This window comes from Poecilia latipinna, unplaced genomic scaffold, assembly GCF_001443285.1.
Source record: "Poecilia latipinna isolate Pla-1442-1.1 unplaced genomic scaffold, P_latipinna-1.0 Scaffold1316, whole genome shotgun sequence".
Lineage (NCBI taxonomy): Eukaryota > Metazoa > Chordata > Actinopteri > Cyprinodontiformes > Poeciliidae > Poecilia > Poecilia latipinna.
In genome coordinates, this window is record NW_015113932.1 from 59,902 (window position 1) to 80,507 (window position 20,606).

The window sequence follows — 20,606 nt, forward strand, 5'->3', positions numbered from 1 at the left end:
CCAGAACCTTCTTGCTGCACAGCAACAGCTCTACCAACTGCGCCACTGTGCAGCCCAAGAGAGGGATCCACTTTGTGAATTTTTAAATTTCTCAACTCAAAATATTTTTTTTTTTCAGTTCTGGGCAATAAAAACAAGACTTAGGTCACTTTTATTGAAAAGTATGTAGCCAAGTTGTAAAGAATTCATTAAAAGAATCAAAGCCTGCTGATGGATGTGGTTGTCACGTTGTACTGTAGCCAGGATTTTCTGTTGCAAAATTTTAATGTTTTTGTAATACTTTTGCCCTGACTAAAAATGTTTTATATTTTTTCATCTGCATCATCTCTACCTGCGCAGCAGGCTAGCAGATTTGTATTTTCTGGAATTGGAGTTGTGGGCAGCACAAAATTGGTTTGGACACCACTGCATTAAAGTATATGGTTAGTTGATGGATTTATACACTAAAAACAGCAGTACTTATTTGTTTTGCTGTATGTATTAGAAAATTATTTTTTAAAAATCTAATGTTTTACTATCTGGTCAGCCAGTTGGAGCATATCTGTCCCAAATGAAACAAAGTGATAGCATTTAGAACTGAAAAATGTTCTAAGAAAGGCAAAAAATGATACTACTATTTATGTAATATCATTAAGGCATGTGTCCTCCCTATAACCCCAGACTTATAACCAACAGCTCCGTGAAGATTGGGACATTAAACAGCAGAATATTCTGTGTGTTTCAAAGCAGGACTGTGTTCCGTGGGCCGCTTACTGTACATTTTAAATCGTTTTTTAGAGTGGCTGATTTGCATATTCCAGAGCAGACAGCTGCAGCGCCTCACTGCTCAGCTGTCCCAAGGAACCGGGCCTCCCTACTTCACCACACTACCCAGCCACGTAAGCATCCTCATATTCAGACCGATACGACTGATGCAACAGTTTCCACGCGAGCCGAAAAAAACACTACACACACTGAGCCTGCCTCTTGCAGCTTCCTTTTCAGTCACTTTTTCTTTTTTTTTTTTTTTCGACTCGGTTTTGCGTCCAAGTTTGAGGAAATGCGATGAATTTGAGCCGGAATATCCCGCTATGTGTAACTTTTGGACAGCTGAGTGTACGGGACGCCGTGTCAGAACAGTGAGCCAGCTCCTCAAACACGTTTCTCCGTTTACTTCTCCCTCCGAGCTGAATCCCCTTTACAACCTGTCAGCTCATCTTTCAAAGTTGTCGCGCGCACTCACCGATGATAATAGCGCAGGCGCTTAGGAGTCCGATTTCCTTCTTCAGCGTGACTTTGTCATCACTTTTGGCGTTTTCATCCTTCTTCCTTTTCTTTTTGTCATCCATCTCTCCCTCTCCGTCTTCCTCTTCCCCCTCGGTCCGGTTCAGATACTGTAGACTGAACCACGTTTGACGGTGCAGAGCGCACTTATTATATCGTGACGGTTGAGGAGGAGGTGCGCATGCGTGACAGTCCCAAACTTTGATTCAGGTAGGTAGGTTGATGCGAGAGGTGTGTCGAGACTCAGGAGTGGAGCATCGCAGTCTAGAACAAAAAGGACACGGTTTTTTTTTTTTTTTTTTTTTGATGTTGTTGTTGGGTTGTTTTTTTGTTTTGTTTTTTTGTTTAGTTTACCAGGCTATATCTATATTATATTGATGAGTATAAACACACCCAAACAAAAAACAAACAAAAAAAGAGCCCAAATGAAATGTATGAGGATTTTATTAATTTATTAAAAATATTTTCTAACACACTAAAAAAAAAGAGTTTTAGTTGATCAAACTTCAACAAAGCCAAGTGATTGAATGTTAAGTTGTTAAGTTAACTTAAGTTATTAAGTTATTAATAACTTAAGTTAACTTAAGTTATAGTTTATTTATAGTTTTAAAGAAACTAATAAATAGCTAAACTGAAATGAATTGTTACCAACTGAAGCTATTTATTTAAGTTGGACCAACTATTTTCTTTCTTCAGTGTAGATTTTGAAGTGGTTTGCTTGTGGTTTTAGAGATATGAGTGGAAAACGTCGGGTTTCAAGATGACTGAAGATTTGAGGAGTACAGTGTGCATTTTTTCATACAAAGTTCTGCCTAATGTTCTCTTGGAAATACACTAACGAGAAAAACTCCAAACTGAAGCACATCAGCAGAAATTGAAATGAGCCTTCTGGAACAGGAACAGTATGGAACAACTCTGAACCAAAACACTGACAAGAACAATAGTGACAAATATATTATGTTTTTCGCAAAAGCATTTGCACCCCTTAAAATGTTCTGCATTTTGTCACATTGTAACTACAAACTTTCCTGTAGCTTAGGCCCCATCAACACGTAGACAAACACCGTAAATTTCTGTAAGCGATTAAGAAAAAATGCTCCTCCACACAACAGAATGCAGGATTCAACTGAAAACGTTGTAGTTGGTATGCCGTGCCAATTGGTGGCGCTGTAACACTGCCAAAAAGCACTTTTAAAATGATGATTTCATTTGTGAAAAGAAAAAAAAAAAAAAAAAAGTTATCCAAACCAGCCCACCAGCAAGTTCACAATTGAACTGCTAAAATAAACAAAAGTTTTCAAGGACATACAAAGTGTGTCCTTGAATTTAATTGAAACACCTTGAAATTATCTTAAACAGTCAGTAATGCTCAGAAATCCAACAATGTGTCTGATTTAAAACAAATCTGCAAAGAAGAGTGGGTCACAATTTTTCCAGTGATGTTAAAGACCAGTTATCACAAACACTTAATATCAGTTCTTATTGCTAAGAACTTGAGCCCAACCAGTTATTGGGCTCAAGTGGGAATTATGTTTTCACACAGAGCTAGATTGGATACATATTTACCCTTAATACATAAAAAAAAAGATTTTTTTTATTATTTACTCTGATTCTGCCTACAAAATATTAAAAAAAACGTATACAACTTTTATGTGCTAAAAACAATCTTTAAGCAGGCAGCTAGGTTTTTACAGTATGGAAATATCCCCCAAAGGTCAATGGTGTAGCCAGGAAAACAGGTCAAGTATGTAAGAGCACTAATCCTGTGAAAGCAGCTATGGTGGGACATTTAAACCTACAGCAAGAAGATGTTCCTCTTCATTCATTATGAGGAGAAATCCAGGATGTAACATATCTTGACTTTAATGTAACTGACTAGCTGAAGCATATTTGTCATCCACAGAAAATATTATCTGTACTTGTGTGACAAAAATTGCTAAGAGACAAATAAAAATAAAAATAGATGGGCTTTTTGAGAAAGCTGTAAGGTTGGTTTTCAGACAGCTGCTTAGCAGCCATATTTTTCTCAGTTTGCCACTGAAAGAATTTAGGTATTTAGGTCAGTTGTGAGGAAGAAAATAACTGGCTCAACCTAGTTTCGAAGCTTGAAAAAGTCACAGCACAAATGTACATTAACTATATACAGACCAGATCAGGTTAGAGCTGTGATATAATCACACTTTTATCTCAGCTTTGTTTTAATGAACCAGAAAAACTGTAATTCTGATAAACGATTGGCTTCTATTTATCCGTTAGTGGAGCAAATTATTTCTGGTTGATATTTTTTGATTCTGCAATAAATAAATAAAATGTTTTAGTTCTATGTATGATATTAATGACTAAAATAATATTCAATTTTTAAAAATTTTCAATGTATTTACTATCAGACTTCATTTTACCTTCTGAAAATACAGAAAAGGTGAGAGGAAACAGGAAAATCAATCTAAATTCAACTTTGATCATTTCAAATAAATCCATCAAATACAACAGAGGCTTATGGAATGGATTTTTGTCTCAACTTTTAACAGCTACATCAATTCAGATTCATTAATCTGCTTTCTTAAGGTACGTGAGAATGAGAAATGTCCTGGAGGAGTTAAGTTTTTTGTGTTTTGTATTATTCAGCTAAACAGTGTAGTTATGCAGTTAAAGCTGTTTTTCCCCCTCAGTTACGTCTAACACTGCATTCAAAATGCAAACAAAAATGTTAAGTAAGATCCATTCCACTTGAAATGTCTCTGCTGGCCAGTAGCCAGTGAAGTGACAGATTGAAAGCATCCTCAATTAGAAAACAAGAGAGGCACTCTAAGAGAGCCGCCTCCTGTCAAGTGACCAGCAGTAATTCTCTTCTGTGGCTACATGTCAAGTTGCCACAGGGAACACCTCATATTTTATGTCATTACCTACCCTAATGCACTGACAAGTCTTGTTTACAATTAGCTTAACACAGAAAGCGTGACAACAGTTCAATCAGGCCACAATGGAGAATATTTATCTGGGCTTCTGATCCAGGAGATCTCTCTGGACAGATCCCCAAGCTACTACGGTATGCCAAATATCAGACAACTCAATCTACCAAACCATTAGTAGCACAGCTTTTATTCTAAATACACAGTAATCTAATGTTTGCACTGAGGACCGTTCAGTTAATCATCTGGCAGAGGTAAAAGTACAGCACAAAAACAAACCTACAATCTACATGACCATCCACCTAAACCGAAAGGGTGGACAAGGAAAGCATTAATCAGAGAAGCAACCAGAGAAGCATTAATCAGAGAAGCGACTGTGGGGAAGTCTGGAGAATCTGCAGAGAACCTCCATTCAAGTGGAGGAAAAGGTCAACACAACAACAAACGTGGCCTCAGCAGAAGAGAAAAGAGAAACCTATGAAAATAGGCCTCAAGTCATAGAGGAGACATGGCTCTGGGATGACAGCAAAATGTATTCATGCTGTGGTGATGCTCTTCTTCAGAAAGAGATATAGAGGTTGTTTAGAGTTTGGAGATTAAACATCAAGAGATTGCAGGAGACATGTGTCTCAAGTAGAGGTTTATATTACACAAGGATAATGATGACCCTTAAGATATCGTCTGAGCTGCAGTGGAATAGGCCATGTCAAAGCACAGTGGTGCCTTAGAGTGGCTCGGACACAATCCAGACCGAAATCAGATCCAGAATCTGAGGTTTTCTTTCAAAATAGAAATTTTGCAAAGACAAATGGCCAGAAATGTTAGCCTTTTGATGTGGTAGACATGTGACAAAGACTTGTAGTACCAGTAAAAGCTGATACTACAAAATAGATGATTGACATGTATAGTTTGTGGTGTGCTACATTCTCACAGCAAAGATTAACCTTAAAGAATGACTGTTTATTTTATTTGGGTTTTATTTTTTTCACCTCCAAATGGCTAAGTTTCTGTTTACTCCTATTTTGATTTAACAGGGTTCCCACACTTCCTGTATCTGTGCCCTCCGTTTACATTTTTTTCAGCCGTTTAGTCCATTGTTCACACGTCGTGCAATGCAACATGAGCGTTAAGATACTGGTGTGTGTAAGAGTCACAGCAGCAATCCAACAAAAAGGAAAAAACTTGTACATAGTTTTTTTCAGAACAAACCGAGTAAGTTGGGGTTTAATGCAGATGATATACTGGTAAGTTTATTGTGTTTTTTAAAAATTAATATAGTATCTGTGATTTTTTAATGTTACCATTGTGTATTTTTTTGGATGATGGAAAACATTTGTTTTTATTTATTGTAATGTGATGTCTAAGTTACATTTACTTGAGTAACTTTTTGAAGAAAAAAAAAATGAGTAGTTTTACTGCACTTTTCACTTTTACTTGAAAAATATTTTGAATTTAAAGAGATAGACTTCAGAAATTGGAAACATTAGATTTTTAGATTTCTGCAATGTATGAGCTAATGCTTCTGCAGATCTGATGATAACAAGGAGCATTTTCTACATGTTGTTGTTTTTAAAGAATCTCCGTCTCTTTCAGAGCCTCACTTATTTTTCTCACACATACACACAAACACACATATGCTAGTTTAGGGAGTTGAGTCGTTAAGTTGTGGCAGGCAAACGCCAACGAATGCACAATGAACTTGGAGGCCAGCCTCCCTCTCCAACGTGAGGCCCCGACAAAGAGAGGAGATGCTTTGTTGGCAACAGGAAGGCAAGCTGAAACACTAACTTTAGTGTGATGGATAGGATGAGGAAGAGGAGGTGTTGAAGCAGGAAAATAGCAGAAACACTTTGGTGGCAGAAGTGATGGAGTTGTACATGATGATGATGATGATGATGGAGGACCACTGGATATGTGGAAGGGAAAAAGAAGCAAGGGAAGTGTGAAGAGGAAAACAAAGAGATTGACATGAAAAAGAGCAAAAGGAGGAGGAAACAGAAAGACCAGGGAGAATATCCATGGTTGGAGTAAGGCTTAATGGAGAGGGTTAGTGTGAAACAGGAGGGATGTTGAGAAAATCTAAAGTGGAGGCAAGAGATTTGATCCAGCAACTTCTAAAGATGGAAGAGCATGAAGAACAGAGAAGGTGTTCTGAAGGTCTCCGTTAAGAAGTCCTAGTGGTAATCTGTCAGAGTCCACTGCTAAAGAACTCGCCAACTATGACAAACATGCCTTACTAATATTCAATGAATGAAACTCTTTACTTACAATAAAAATTAAGAACAATGGTGCGATCCTAGAGATAAAAAGTGAGAAAGAAGGACAAGAAGGAAGGAGTTAAGAAAAACAAAAAGCAAGGACAAGGAAATCGAGAACAAGAGAGGAAGGAAAAGGCCATGAACCCAACAACACTTTTCTGCCAGGAACAAACTATCACTCTGTCTCAATCTTGCGTTCATCCCACCCTTGATCTATACTTACTCTAGATCTTCTGGAGTGCCTGGTCGAATAGTCTGCCATACTACCCACATCACGCATCGTTTGTTAACAGGCAACCCAGAGTTCTTGTGGTTCGGGAGCAGGGCTGCATAGCAACCCCACAGCACTTCCTGCTGGACTAGGGGTTGAACGTCAGTGGCCGTTGTTCGTCGCTGTGCCCCCTCTGCCTTTACAAAAACAGACGGGAAGCAGTTCGCTCACAATCAGCTTTGTGCTACGTTGTGAGGAGAAAGGAAATGAGTGTGAAGGCCAAGCCACTCTAGTTCACTGCACCTCCATATGGGGTAACAAATGTGTGTTTTGAACAGACGTCTTTGAAATTAAGGTACTAAGAGTCAAGGAGTTTGTGAAGGGAGGGTGGGGGACTAAATTTAGGGCTTTGGCTGTCCAATATAATGTGCAAAAAACATGGCTGCATCTCTTTAACACCCAATGGATTACTGTGATTACACTTCGGCCAGCCCACTGAGCCCTAAATCACAGGTGCTAGAAGAAACACCCTCATTTTGCGTCATCTGCTCTTTCAAAACATGATAGCATTCATATGGTAGTTACAGAGTGAGCATCTCTGTATTTGTGAACACAAACTCCATTCTCCAACTTGTTGATTAACAATACTATTCAATATAACTAAGACATTGGCAACCCTTACATCCTTGATGAAATAAGTCATACAGCATCTCTGCCAAGAGACAGGTCAGGTAGTGACATTGGAACTCATTTTCTTTTTTTCTTATGACTTATGAGAGCTAATTTTGTTGTTGTTGTAAGATGTTCAGGTATTTGGTTGCATTTGGTTTTTGCAGTGTGCCCCAATGAAACCGTGCCATCTGTAAACATTTACAGTTCCAGCAGAACCTTTGAAAGTTAAAGCTTTTATACCTCCTTATGTCAAGAGTTTTAAAGTTAAAAGTTTTCCCATTTCATTACTTATTTGCTTAAGAAATAAATACCAAAAAAAATATTTTGAGTCATCCTTTAAAAAGTCATCAGACATTCTGAATCATGGAGCAGTGTAATGGTGAGTCATTGTACTAGGAAGCTTTATTTTTCAGTACAAATGCTAGTTGTAGACAGTAAATATATCAAAACAATGTAAAATCTTCAGTGACTTTGGGGCAGTAGACTAATAAACATTTTGAATAAGAAAGGCCCTATAAACAGATGAGTAAAATGAAATGAAATCTAGACGTCTACCTCCATCTAGTGGTCAAATCCTAGCATTACAAAAGATTGGGGTATTAGCCCAATGCTGCGTCATGGATTCAGTTCTAGACTAAATAAATGCGTTACATAAAGAGAAAAAGTCTCCTCTTTTTTGCTAAATATAAAGATGGTGATATCACCACTTCAATCATCTTTACACTCATTTGATATTAAACCAACTGGGAACATATTTTACCCCAATCATCAAAACAGCAATCAGGAAAAGAAAATCTGACTTATTATATCACCCTTCCACTTCCTTCATAAATTAAAGTTAAATAATGCATCCTCTGCCCAAAAGCTAATGAGTTTCAATTAGCTTTTTACTACTTTATCCCTTGTGTTTACAAATGGGGTCCAACCGACCCCACACCCGTATCACTTGTAACATTTGCCCCAGTCCTCGTACGTTTGCCTCAGTCCTTGCACGCACAAGGGTTAAAGACGTTACAGTTTTTGCTCTAACACCCATGGCTCTTACACATAGAGAAAGCACTCAGATAAAAACTGTTTTAGCCTAGTTTACAGCCCCAGCAACACCCTGTTGCCCTAGCTTCAACGCCATTGTTGACAATAATCCTCCCATGACATTAATAGCTACTTCCTTCATGAACAGAACAGCAACATGCCTTTCACCCGGTAAAACCGGAAAGACAAAAAGCACAAAGGCTATTCTAGTTTCTAGAACGTCATGAAAAGGGAATGCTGCTCAAGGCATCTTTAAGGACAGTCATGGATCCAGCCCAACTAGTGTAACCAAATGAATTGTTGCAAGGAACAAAGCCAAACATCCGTCATACAATATGGTTCTGTTTTCACAAACAGAACCGTTTCAAAACTACAGAACAGGATTAGGGCCACTGAAACAAAAAAACAAAACAAAACAAAAAAAAAACTGACTTTAATGCAGATGGGCACCTGCTAACAACCAGCTTCAATGACAGAAATGTAAGTTTTACTGGACGAGAGGATGAATTTAAGTGATTTTTTTTATATAGGCGAAGTGTATCGAAGTACACCTCAATTGTAAAGGTGATTGGAAGAGCAGAAGAAAAAAATGTCAGAATCCTGAGATGATGTACTTGTCATAAAATCAAGAAAATTATGGACAACCCTAAACATTCTCTTCATGAAACTTTTATTCAACTCAGTGTCTTCAGTCAGAGGTTTTGTCAAAGTTGCTGTAACACAGACCTCTACAAGAGCTGATCACAGCCATCACCTTCTACAACAACTCTTTGAACAATTTGTGAATTGCAGTATTTAATTTAAAGACATAATTCTGAGAGGAAAAAAAAGTCGTCCCACGTGGAATAATTTCCATCAGGTTTAGCCATTCTACGGGGCTTTAGAAGCTGCAAAACAAAGTGAAACAACTGGAGGCTAACTCATTCACAGCATTGTTGAATTAGTTCGTAAGTAATTGGAAAAACAAGAGTTTGTTAACGGCGTCTCTAGGAAAGCGGACATGATGTAAACATAGTTTTAGTGTTACCTGTTCGTAACATTAATATTTTTTAAAGCTAAGCCATTACATTAAAAGTTAGGTGGGCTATTCTAATATATTGCTCGAGACAAATAAACATGTTAGGTAATTTTGTGCTAGCAACACCGTCTGTGGATTAATGCTAGTTTTGTGGTCCTTTCCCTTACCGCGTTACTGTAATGAGGTGTACGTCTTCTGAAGGACACAGGTGACTTCCGGTGACCTTTTCCTCTTTTATCCTCCCGTGTCTTATCTCGCTTCAGTATTTTGGGCGGAGTCTGCTATTCCTGCTGGAAAACTCCTCTGCTGGGTGGAGTGAGGACAGAGCAACAGGAACATTGCTGGAGCGAGGACGAAACTCACCTGTTGTACAGCAGCGCGCTGCTTTCTTATTCAGCTCGCTTTTATTGCTATTTCTTTTTATTTTTTGTTTTGATTTGCTTCGTTTTAACCTTGCCCTCAGAATGACGGACACACTTTTACCGAACGGCATTGAAGACAGCGGAGGAGACGGAAAACATTTTAGAAAGGTGAGTTTAGTTTTTCAACAAACGCACGAGTTTATTTCTACATATATTGAGTAAAACCATGGCAGCTGCGGATTTTGTTAACTTAAACGCGTCCATTTTGGCTTCAGGTCTTTAAATGAGATGCTTGCTTTCCATTATATAAAGAAATGCCAGGGAGTCTAAAGACTAGCTTGTCTTTGACGTGTTCCCCACAGTTTGGACGCGTTTTAAAGCTACCATCCATTCAGTTCTCTAAAATCAACCAACCTCACTTTCGACATTGCTTGTCACCTTTTAAATGATACACTGTGATCATTTCTTTCAATCCCTTGTGAAATTTTAATGGAAATTAGTATTCAATCAAGATAAAATCCACCCCCCACAGCTAAAGTGCCTCTGGTGACATCACATAAGGCATAGCCCAACCAAACTGGTTGTTTCTCCCTCTTTCCACAAGTTCTTAATTAATTTCCCCCTTTAAATGTTTCTTCCTAAATTTTGTATGACTTCAGCAAAATGCTCTAGTCATTTGGCAGCGTTGCATTAAATTAAATACCAGGTCAGGCTAGAATGGATAGGTGTCATTTTCAAAGGTCTTGGGGAAACTTCCCAGGAATAAATGTGCACAGATACCACATAAATTAAACAACAACAACAACAAAATTCAAACAGGAACTTAAATAGATTTTTACCCATTAAAGTTATGAAAATTTTCATTATCTCCCTTCAGTTTTGTTATTCAGGGCACGGTACTCAAAACGTTGGAGGTTGCATGAGCTGTACCCCATTTCAGACTCTTAAGGTTGAACCTAACACAAGTCAGAAATATATACTTTAAAATCTATGTTGAAATTGCTCAAAAGTTGCTTTTTCCACCATAGTATTTACTGATGGGTGCCATTTCTTGTGATGTCATCGACCCAAAAACAAACAAGAAAAAAACTTCAGTTTTTTTGTTTGTTTGTTTAATAACTTTTTTAATAAAAAGCATTGTATTTTGTGAAAATCTTGTACTGTACTGACACTAAAGTAAATACAGTATTTACAGTAAAGTAAATACTGTATTTATTTTACTGACGGTGTATATTTGTCATGTAAAAAAAAAAGAAAGAAATGCACCACCATGGTTAATGATAATGTGTGGGAGATGACAAAACAGCTACAAAAGACACTGATTTGAATGGATAACTACTGGTTCTAGTCTTTTCCAATCCTGAATTGTCACCAACAGGAATAGAAACCACTGGGCTGTCAGCTTCAGGTGTGTGTGTGTGTGTGTGTGTGTGTGTGTGTGTGTGTGTGTGTGTGTGTGTTCTCTTCTGGGAGTAGCTTTGTCTTGAGAAACTGGATGGCTAGCTATTATCAGTTGTCTGCTTTCCGTCAAACATGCAACGAGTTTAAAAGCTCTCTTATGAACTCCTGTTCACATTATTTCTGTTTCAAGAATTTCTTTACATTCTTTTTCTACCGTTTGACCAACGATTGTTGTATTTCTAAGGAATGTTATCAAAGTATTTACCTTTTAATTGATCGTAATAAACAGCTGAAGATGTGAGAGGTGCTCTTTATAATGGCATCATCTGAATAATTAAAGGTGGCTGGTTACCTCAACTGCTACAAAAGACAGCACTTTCATCTTCTGGTGTTTTGACGTTGAAGTTGGTAAATTGCCCAGCTGCAGCACCAGCTACAGTAGCATTTTCTGGAGTTTTGGGTTTTGTGTAGTCTGAGGTTGTAGGAGAGACAGTTGGCAAGCTGAGTTATTATCTAATGTGTTTTCATAGTGTTTGGTCAGCCTTTGAGCACTCCACATGTTCCTGAGAGTTTTCATAGGGAAAGCTTGTTTAGATGGGCATCTGAGCACAGCCTTTGTGTCTTTAAATCTGTCCGAATCCCACTTTTGAACGCTGTCTGGTTTGAGACTTCCTGTGTCTATAAAAAGGTCAGTGGGAGTCGGGGGCTGGTACAGCCACAGGACACGGCCAAACGTTCTAATGCCTTTTAAAATGTGGAGCCTGAGCTCTACTTTCATTATGATCCTCACTCTTTGCTTTTTCTTTTTCTTCTGATTTTTAAATTTCACTTTCATTGAGTATTAAAGAGTTTTCAGATTCATGTCAACCACAATTACATCCACATGTTTTCATTTGGCTTTCTTAAAGAGATTTACAACTAGGAAACTTCTCAGTCAAATTTCTGCCCCCGTGGAACTCAGTGTTTTTTTTTTTTTAATTTTCTCTCTACTTGGTGAAAATAAGTTGCAGTGTTTAACGACCTCATTGGGTCTGACTGATACTCCAGGGAGCTGTCGCGGTTCAGGGCCGTCCGTAGTTTGGCTTCCAGCTGGCTGAAGGCCGACTGGATGTGTGCAGGATGGAAAGATGGCAGCACAAAACCCCCGAATCGGCATGTTTCTGCTCTTCATCTCGTCCTCTTTGGCCAGAGAGAGCATTGACGTAGCATCTGGCCTGGGGCTCTCCTTCAGCCAGACCACAGACACAAATTGACAACATGTGCTTTGGTTCTCGAACCAAGCAAGCTTCCCTTTCTTTGAGAAACATTTGCTCCCTCCAAGCGTTGCTCACGGTGGACATGACCTAATGGGGGGGGCAGCAGTAACCAACTATGGATTTGTACAGTAATTTTCTCCAAGTTAAGATTTGAGCTTTTTAACTTGCAGATGAAACTAGCAAGTCCTATGATTTTAGTTTTCTCTACATGTACCAAGCGACAATAAAAATACCAAGCACACCTAATCTACACCGGCAAGAAACGGATTGTTCCAGCTCGAAACTGGGTCATGCCTGAAGCCCCCTCTTGGCAGATTACCACTGTTAATCACCACTTGTGCAAACCAGCTATCTCATTATACGTTACCTCACATGTTCTTTATGAAACCTCGGTTATACAACAGCAAGTGAATTTTCTGTGTGATGGATATGATGCTGGACTGGGAGGCCCTTTGTGTTTTGCTCTAATTAAGTGCGTAGCACAGTGGCGGAGAAAGGCTGCACTGTTCAGGCAGCCCAGCAGGTCGAGGAAATTAGTTGGACTAAAGGGGATAATAAAGATGGAGGCAGACATGGCGAAAAGTGATTTATGTCACTGATGTTCAATTAGGCATGTGGGTGGGGTACTGGTGGCCAAGTTTTTAAAAAGTTATCCTATCAGAACAAACCCTCACTAGAGGTATGTTCATGCCAACCCAGTTTACTCCGCTTCAATCAAACTCTAGTTTGTTTGCCTGGAAAGTCCGGTTAGTTTGGGGAGGTGTGAACGCGAAATCAAACTCTGTTGCAGACTAAAAAAAAGCAAACTCTGGTTTGCTTAAAAATCTAAGTCTCTGTTTGGTTGAAGTGACCTGTAGCGCATATATGAATGCCAAGCAGACCGGAGACTGCTCCAGTAGCAGTCTATAGTGCTGGGCATTATGGGTAAATGCAACCAAAAGAAGCCCGTAAGAGTCTAGTGCTAGTGGGAGAAATGGCTTGTGGTTTTTGCAAAAGACAAAAGAGAAATCCTACAACCTCTAAAATCTGATGTTGCCTCATTTTTGTTTCATATTGTGGAAAAGGAAGTTGTGTTCATGTCTTCTTCTGAGGCTTTTGTGTATTTTTCTTCAGTAGTTCTTGGTGCAGCGCCACCACAGGATTGTTGTTTGGATTGTTTGACACAATAGGGTGAAAGTGGACCGCATCAGCTGAAAATGTAACAAATATTGCAATTTTGGTCCCCATTCCAACCGAGTGCACTAGACTATCATGTGTGAAAGCACCCTACGGCACTATTTTGAGATTGGAGTTAGCAAAATATGGATACCATGTCTGTTAGGAGGTCAACAACTGCAGGTTGGCTACCTAACCCAAAGCTTCTTTAACTAAAAAGCATTAATTCAAAAGAACCTTGAAAACAGCCACATTTAATGTGTTTTATCCTCCATTTTGTCCTGTTTTTTTTTTTTTTTTAATAAAAACATTATCACAGTTGTTGCCTATGAAATAAAATAAAAAGTGAGTAGTTTGAATCTTGGCAGATCAAGTTCCAATATCCTACAGCTTGGTTGGCGACTAATTGCTAACTTCGACGACAGATGGTAAGTGACGTTTTATTTTGTGCTATATACAAACGACGGAAACTTACTGCTATGGTAACCATCCGCCTCAAGCCACTCCCCAGTTCTGTTACTTGCCCCACCTGAGGCGTAACGATGGAAGGACAGTGTGTCACGATCAGAGCACACCCTATCAAGTCGCGTGCTCCTGTTGTCATCCTGTCGCTGCTCCCAGAATAGCTCAGTGCCTGATGTCTTTGGTACGCCTCTGTTGAGTGATAAACAGTGCAGTCATTTGAATACACAGTTACTTATTAAACCTACAGGTCACTGAAGTGTTTGCACTGGTCCAATCTTGTGACCTTAATAGGCACATTGCGCTTTGGCCGTGGTGTTTGGTCGAGTGCTAGCCTTGTTGGAGCTTTGTGACCCTTTTCACCTCACTGTTCTGCTCGGTCCCTTCACAGAAACCTCTGAAACAGACTATGTCATCGCAGCATGACTCAGACGTGAGTGTAAAGGATTTGAGAAGACAGTCAGAGGAAAAGCCCTCACCGAGAACCGCACTTACAATGACAGGAATGAGTAGAAACAATCCATACCAGCAGAATGATGTCAGATCTTTTCGGCAGCTGACAGCATAAGAGGCACTTTACTGAATAAAAACATGTTTAAATCATCGGCTTTTTTAAAATTATTTTTTGCTTCCAATGAAAGGACACCTGTGAAATTTGAAATTCTTTTTGGGTTGAATCAGGCTCGAATCAAAGACTGAATCAGTTGTTTATCGAAAAACGGTGAACTCACCTCTGAAATCATAGATGTTTCTTTCTTTTTTTTTTTAACCTCTTGGGTCCTTTTTTGTTTCTTGACTCCCAGCTCAACTTAGTGTTTATGAATAAGCCTAATTGCATTCTTTAAGTCTGTTGTGATAACTGGTTTGACTGGTTAACTGGTTTCTCTACTAGGCTTGTTTTTGCAAGGCAAATTATAATGAAGCCAACACCTCTGTTGTGTATACTGAATAGGGAAGTGCCAGTATGAGATTCTAACAGTGTGATATAAATATCTGTTTTTATAAATGTGTCCACAATATAATAGTTTTTATTTACATTATTTTAATCAGAAAATGAATAATTACTCCTACCGCTGCTAAAATATTACAGCATTTAATAATGTTTAACATTTATCATACATTGACGTAAGTCAAAATGCAATATACACACCCAATTAAATTTGACATGTTTTCAAATGTATATTTTACTAAATACTACACATTGTTGCTATTCTGCTCTTTATGGAGTAATGCTTGGAGTTTATAACTACACTGCCTTCTTCCTTTTATTCTGACTTTTATACAGTCAGTGACAGTCTAAGTGAAAGCAAATTTACATTTATCATCTTATCGGTTATTAAAGAGAAATACTTAAATGTTAGATGAGGAAGCAAAACCATGCGGTTTTCTGAAACTAGTATTTTTATACCTTAATGCTACTTCTATTAAAGAAATGAAAGAAACTTTGCTGGAATATTTTATTGTTCCTGTGCTCACAACTATGAGTGCTAAGACCCTGATGAGAAACCACACACAGGTGCAAAATATATGGACTCGCAATCATGGCAGTATCAATACGGGCAGAAATGTAATGGGGGGGGGGCGGGGGGGACTGCTTGAAGGCAGCATTTGGCTGAGTTGTCATTGTCGTTTCCGTGTCTTCTCCTCCAGGGCTGCAACCCGCTTGCGCAGACCGGACGGAGCAAACTGCAGAAGCAGCGAGCCAGTCTCAACCAGCAGATCATCAAACAGATGAGGATGAGGGCCGGAGCTGAGAATCTGCTGAAGTACGGTCCAACTCACACACACGCACGCACTACCGAATACTACTGTACATGGATTGTTCACGTCTCCACAAAGCGAGGATCATTTCACAGTGGCCGTCTATAAGGATAAAAATAGTCCAAATTCACCGGCAACGGCGACACATGCAAACTCTGATTTTTGCGTGTGTCACCTAAGGTGGAAACATTACAATAATTATGTAATTGTTTGTAGCATAAGTGAACTCAAGTTAACTCCAACTTGTTTTCCATTTTGACGCGCTTGGCTGCACCCCTTCCACTCCTCTGTCATGATAAAGCTCTGAAACAGGAGCAGTCCATTTAGCCTGAAAACAAAGAGTCACTGTGATTCACACTAAAGGGAAGAAAAAAAGAGAGTCAGAACATTTTTGCTCTTGAACTTGCTGCTTTGATCAGGCTACCAAAAAACTCCTTCCAATCACACTCCTTGTTTTGTTCCCTCTTTTTAAATGTTATGTTCTCCTGTTGCTACACAACATGGGTTTCTGTGGAGGAAAACTTGAAGATTGATTTAGATTGGAGTTTTGAAAAACACATCTTGAAAAGTTTTTTTCATCCACATATTAATTAGTGTAAATTAATATTTTACACCAATTTTAATGTTTTGGGGTGATACAGATTTTCTTCTGTAGAACCAAAGGAAGGTCTAATATTACCAGTGAACCTGAATAATACAGTGATTTTTTTTTTAATTATTAGTATTTTGTCTTAATTATGACATTCAATTCATTAACAACTCCAAACGCTGTGCCTTTTCTGACCAAAACATAAACCAGATAATATTTTTAAATCTTTATTTTTGTATTTATTTTATATAGTCCTCAAAAAAAAAGACATCTGACTATCTTTGTATTCTATTAAATACTGTAAATCATTTAAACTCCCTTTAAGTCAACATTTATGAGTGGTCATGAGATAAAAATACGAACAAACACGTAAGTAGTAGGAGTTTATTTTTCTCATTTTTAATGAGAAAGACTTGCAGAAATGTAATTTTTATATTCATTCCCCACATCTGAGTGTTTGATGCTTTTTAGCTGATTTTAATGAGATAAATCATTAAAAGTTTTTATAGCTATATATGCCTATTAAACTGATATTTTCACAAATAAAGAAAAAAATGTGTTGCACATGACGATGATATTCAGTTATATATAAGTATGCCATAAATACAGTTTAAAATAATGTAATCAGAGCCTAAAATCCTGAAAGACAGTTTATAAATCTGACAAATAGAAAGTCTGTTCTTCTATATATTCATGTTAATGACAAAAAGAATGTAGAAAATGTCTGATGTGAATAACTTTATGCATCATAAAGCATTTTGTAGCTGTTTGTTGCTGGTTCACTGTGTTGGATCCACCTTGTGTTCTTTGTTGTTTTGGCAGAAAGTTTCCATCATAACAAGGAAAATCAAGCTTACTGATCCAGCAACATTCAGCTGTCAAAAGTCCAGACACAGCAGCTGAAGCTTCTGCTTTTGCAACAAAAAAAAAAAAAAAGCAACTGTGCATCTTTGCTTTTGCAGCGGTCACTGCACTCTTCAAACAAAGCTGTTGTTGAAAATTTGTTAATTTGCAACAAAGACAATGGTTTGGAATTTGATGTTTTAAGATATACTTTGCATAATCTATTTCACAAATAGTACAGTTATCTTTGAGCCATCTCCCTGTGTGTTTTTTAGAGAATCCAGATCTTTAGCTTCGTTCTGAGATCTCCAAAAGGTGGTCAACATTTCTAAATCTAGATCTTCTGTAACGGACAGAAGTTGAACATTCAAACAGATAAAAACGGCAGCATTTCTGTATTGATACCTTCTAGCTTCCAGGTATTTGCAGAAGTCACCTCTGAGTTATCCCTTTTTGTACCCAAAACGATGAAAAGTAAGAAACCTGGAAACTAAATAACCAGGAGCTGAACTTTAGTGCGTACCTTGGTAGAAAATACAGTGTCCTTTTTTAAATAGCTTTTCATGCTTTTGTGTCTTATCTGACTTGATTGTTAAAAATCACATTGATACTGACAATGACCAACCCAAACAGTCTTTTTTTTTTTTACTGTGAATTCACTAGGCTGGGGTGTTCTCTGTAGGGCTTTCAAAAACCTTGGCCCACCGATTCCCATTTTGGCCGATGCCGATTTGTTTTTCGTCTTAATATAGTGACAAAGTCGCTGGGAATTATCTGATGTAGCAACTACTGCCACTATGTGGCGTCTAGATGAACAAGGCTCAGTGTTTACAGGTAAAGGTCTGACTTTACCTGTCTGGAACCTGCAGAGGCCCGACATTCCTCTGCTACCTCACATAACTTACTGACACAAAGGCTTGGGGCAAGTGGCCGTTGTGTACATCCTGTCTGTCTGTCTGACTCTCCTTCTATAAACCACTCTAAACACACAGAACATCCTGTGCTTATTTCTGACTTGCAGGGATTCTTACTGGTTTTTTAAGGCTTTTTGTGCTGTATTTTGGGCGTAGTGGGACGTCTTTTGTCCACGTCTGGGTGTGTTTGCATGACCGGACTCTCAAAGTTTGGACATCGACTTTGATTATTGTCTCAGAGACTTTTTAATAAAGCCATAAATAAAATTTTTTAAAAGTTTCAACCTTTAGTTGCCATGGTACTTTCTAGGTGACAGTGTTTGCCATTGGCCTACATCAGTACACCTTTCTTTTGCCCCTTCTCCATTGTTCTGCATTCCTCTCCCAATCAGCAACAGGTGGAGTCTGTCTGGTCTGACCAGTTTCTCCCTTTTCTCTTCTTTCTTTTTTTCTTCTTTCTTCCATTGTTTCACTTTTAAAACCACAACTCTTATCTTTTAATGATGTTTCATTTAAAATTTGAATCAGGATTGTTTTTTTGTTTTTGTTTATGTCGTTGAAAAGCTGTTAAGGAGAATTAGAAGATATTTATCACAGGAGAACGGATATAAAGGATTTCGTGTGTGGCCCTGTTTAAAGTTACAAACTTTTATCCTGCATCAGTGCTTGGCATCTTTTCCTCAAGACAATTATGTCAAGGTGCCAAAAGTATAAAACGGCTTTTCCAGAGAAGAGGATGGGGGAAAATCCTTGTGTAAAGCCACACTTGCTGGCTTCCTGTCTGGTTCCCACGCACTGCTGGGTGATATTTGATATTGAAATTGCATTTTAATAACAGCTTATGGTCAGGTTTGCTGCATCACTTTTTTCCAAACCACAGCACATCCACCTCTTCAACCAAGTTTCTCCCCCCTCCCGCCTAAACTGAAGACTTAAAAAAAAAGCTGTTGGTGGGCTGAAATGAAAAGTATAAAGTCTTATAGTATAAATAGATATAAGAAGTGTCCTCAAACATCTTTGTAGCCTTACCGTAATGAGCAGCGGGTATTAATGTTGGCAGAAGGGGTGACGTTACACTGTGTCAAAAAAAGAAACGAAATGCAAAAAAGTTTTACTGATGTTTCAAAATGAAAATGATTACTGAAATTATTATTATTTAAATGCCTCACTCAGACTGAAAATAAAACATTCGGACTGAAGACCTAGCAGTGCTTATATATGGTGTCTTTTTTTTCTGGTTCTTAGCCAAAACTCACTTCATTTTTTTTTAAGTTGTCTGTCAACACCTAATCACTTGTCACATCTAATGTTGAAAATGATACCCTGTAATTACAGAGTGGTGTCAGTGCCAAAGAGTTTGGCTCTGAACTGACAAGTTTTAGGTGTGTTTAGCACATCCATCCTCTCTGTTACGGTCATGCAGATAAGATTGCTGGACGGGATGCGATTGTCAGCTAGTATCTGGCCCAGTGTGCTGGTTTTTGTTTTAAGAGGGCTGCCAGTGAAACATAAATCCTTTCCTTCAAAAAGACGCAGACAGGTGCTTCATGGGTGTTAAGAGCAACGCAACCATAAGTTGCTAGGGCAACCTTATCTCTCACATGCAGCGAAACCTTTACTGTTGGTTTCACAAAGAAGCACAACTGCTGTTCACCAATTATTTCACTCATTAAGTTTATTTTGCTGTGAAGTTTTAAGTTTTTATTAATCACCTAAAATTATACAATAAAACAAGACAACATTAAAGTTAGGCTATAGAAAGAATAGAAGTCAATACAAAATACTTGTGAAGACAAATGTATACACTGTGTGTGTTGAAGAGTAAATGTGTTGCAGAGCCGACCACATAGTGACTATGTTCTGTGGTCCAAATTACTGGAAGAGAGAGATTTGTTTTAATATTCAGCCACAGAAACCTTTAGTCCCACTAATAGACGTTTTCTTTTCCCGTTCTGCCTCGGGGCTTACTTTAAAGGGGATTACTATCTGCGTGTGTATCCTTTTATCCTCCGTTTAATCCTTTGCTTTTGTCTGTCCTCTCGTTTGTTGCTCTTTGCAGGGCCACAAACAACAACAAGGTTAAAGAGATGGTTGTTCTGGAGCTAAGCTACGTCAACTCCAACCTGCAGCTGCTGATGGGACAGCTGGAAGGACTCAACAGCTCAGTGGACGTCTATCAGAGCGCAGAGTAAGGAGGCCCTTCATGACCCCTTTTTATTATGAACATGTTCCTGCTGACCTCAGGTTTAGAAACAATCAAACAGTAAAGTAATGGGAGTGTTTAGCTTCATAAAGACGTCTACACTTGCTGTTTGCGATCTTTTTATTGGCATTTATAAAGGCTGCAATTTCATTGTCAATTACTATTGATCTCCATTCATATATTTATTTTTGCTGCTTTGATTCACATTGAAATGTACAAATCGATGATGGTTTCCTATTGTAGTGATGTTAAAAGCGTCCCTCCACATTGCGCTGAGGGTTCTTCACAACTCATTTG

At 38.4% G+C, this 20,606-nt stretch overlaps 2 protein-coding genes across 3 annotated transcripts in view; one reads left to right on the forward strand and one right to left on the reverse strand.

Moving 5' to 3' along the window:
- The window catches only part of slc7a10a (solute carrier family 7 member 10a), a 30,310-nt gene extending 28,849 nt beyond the window's left edge, over window positions 1-1,461 (reverse strand). The window contains 2 exon segments of the mRNA XM_015055442.1: window positions 1,223-1,422; window positions 1,424-1,461. Coding sequence (XP_014910928.1) covers window positions 1,223-1,422; window positions 1,424-1,446 — 223 coding nt within the window. The 5' untranslated portion in view covers window positions 1,447-1,461.
- An 8,167-nt stretch (window positions 1,462-9,628) lies between these two features.
- The window catches only part of rhpn2 (rhophilin, Rho GTPase binding protein 2), a 36,065-nt gene continuing 25,087 nt past the window's right edge, over window positions 9,629-20,606 (forward strand). The window contains exons 1-3 of one of the 2 annotated variants that reach the window (XM_015055454.1): window positions 9,629-9,893; window positions 15,650-15,765; window positions 20,166-20,294. In XM_015055454.1, the coding sequence (XP_014910940.1) occupies window positions 9,828-9,893; window positions 15,650-15,765; window positions 20,166-20,294 (311 nt within the window). In that variant the 5' untranslated portion in view covers window positions 9,629-9,827. The remainder of the gene's footprint in view (window positions 9,894-15,649; window positions 15,766-20,165; window positions 20,295-20,606) is intronic. The other variant, XM_015055453.1, reaches the window with a different exon arrangement.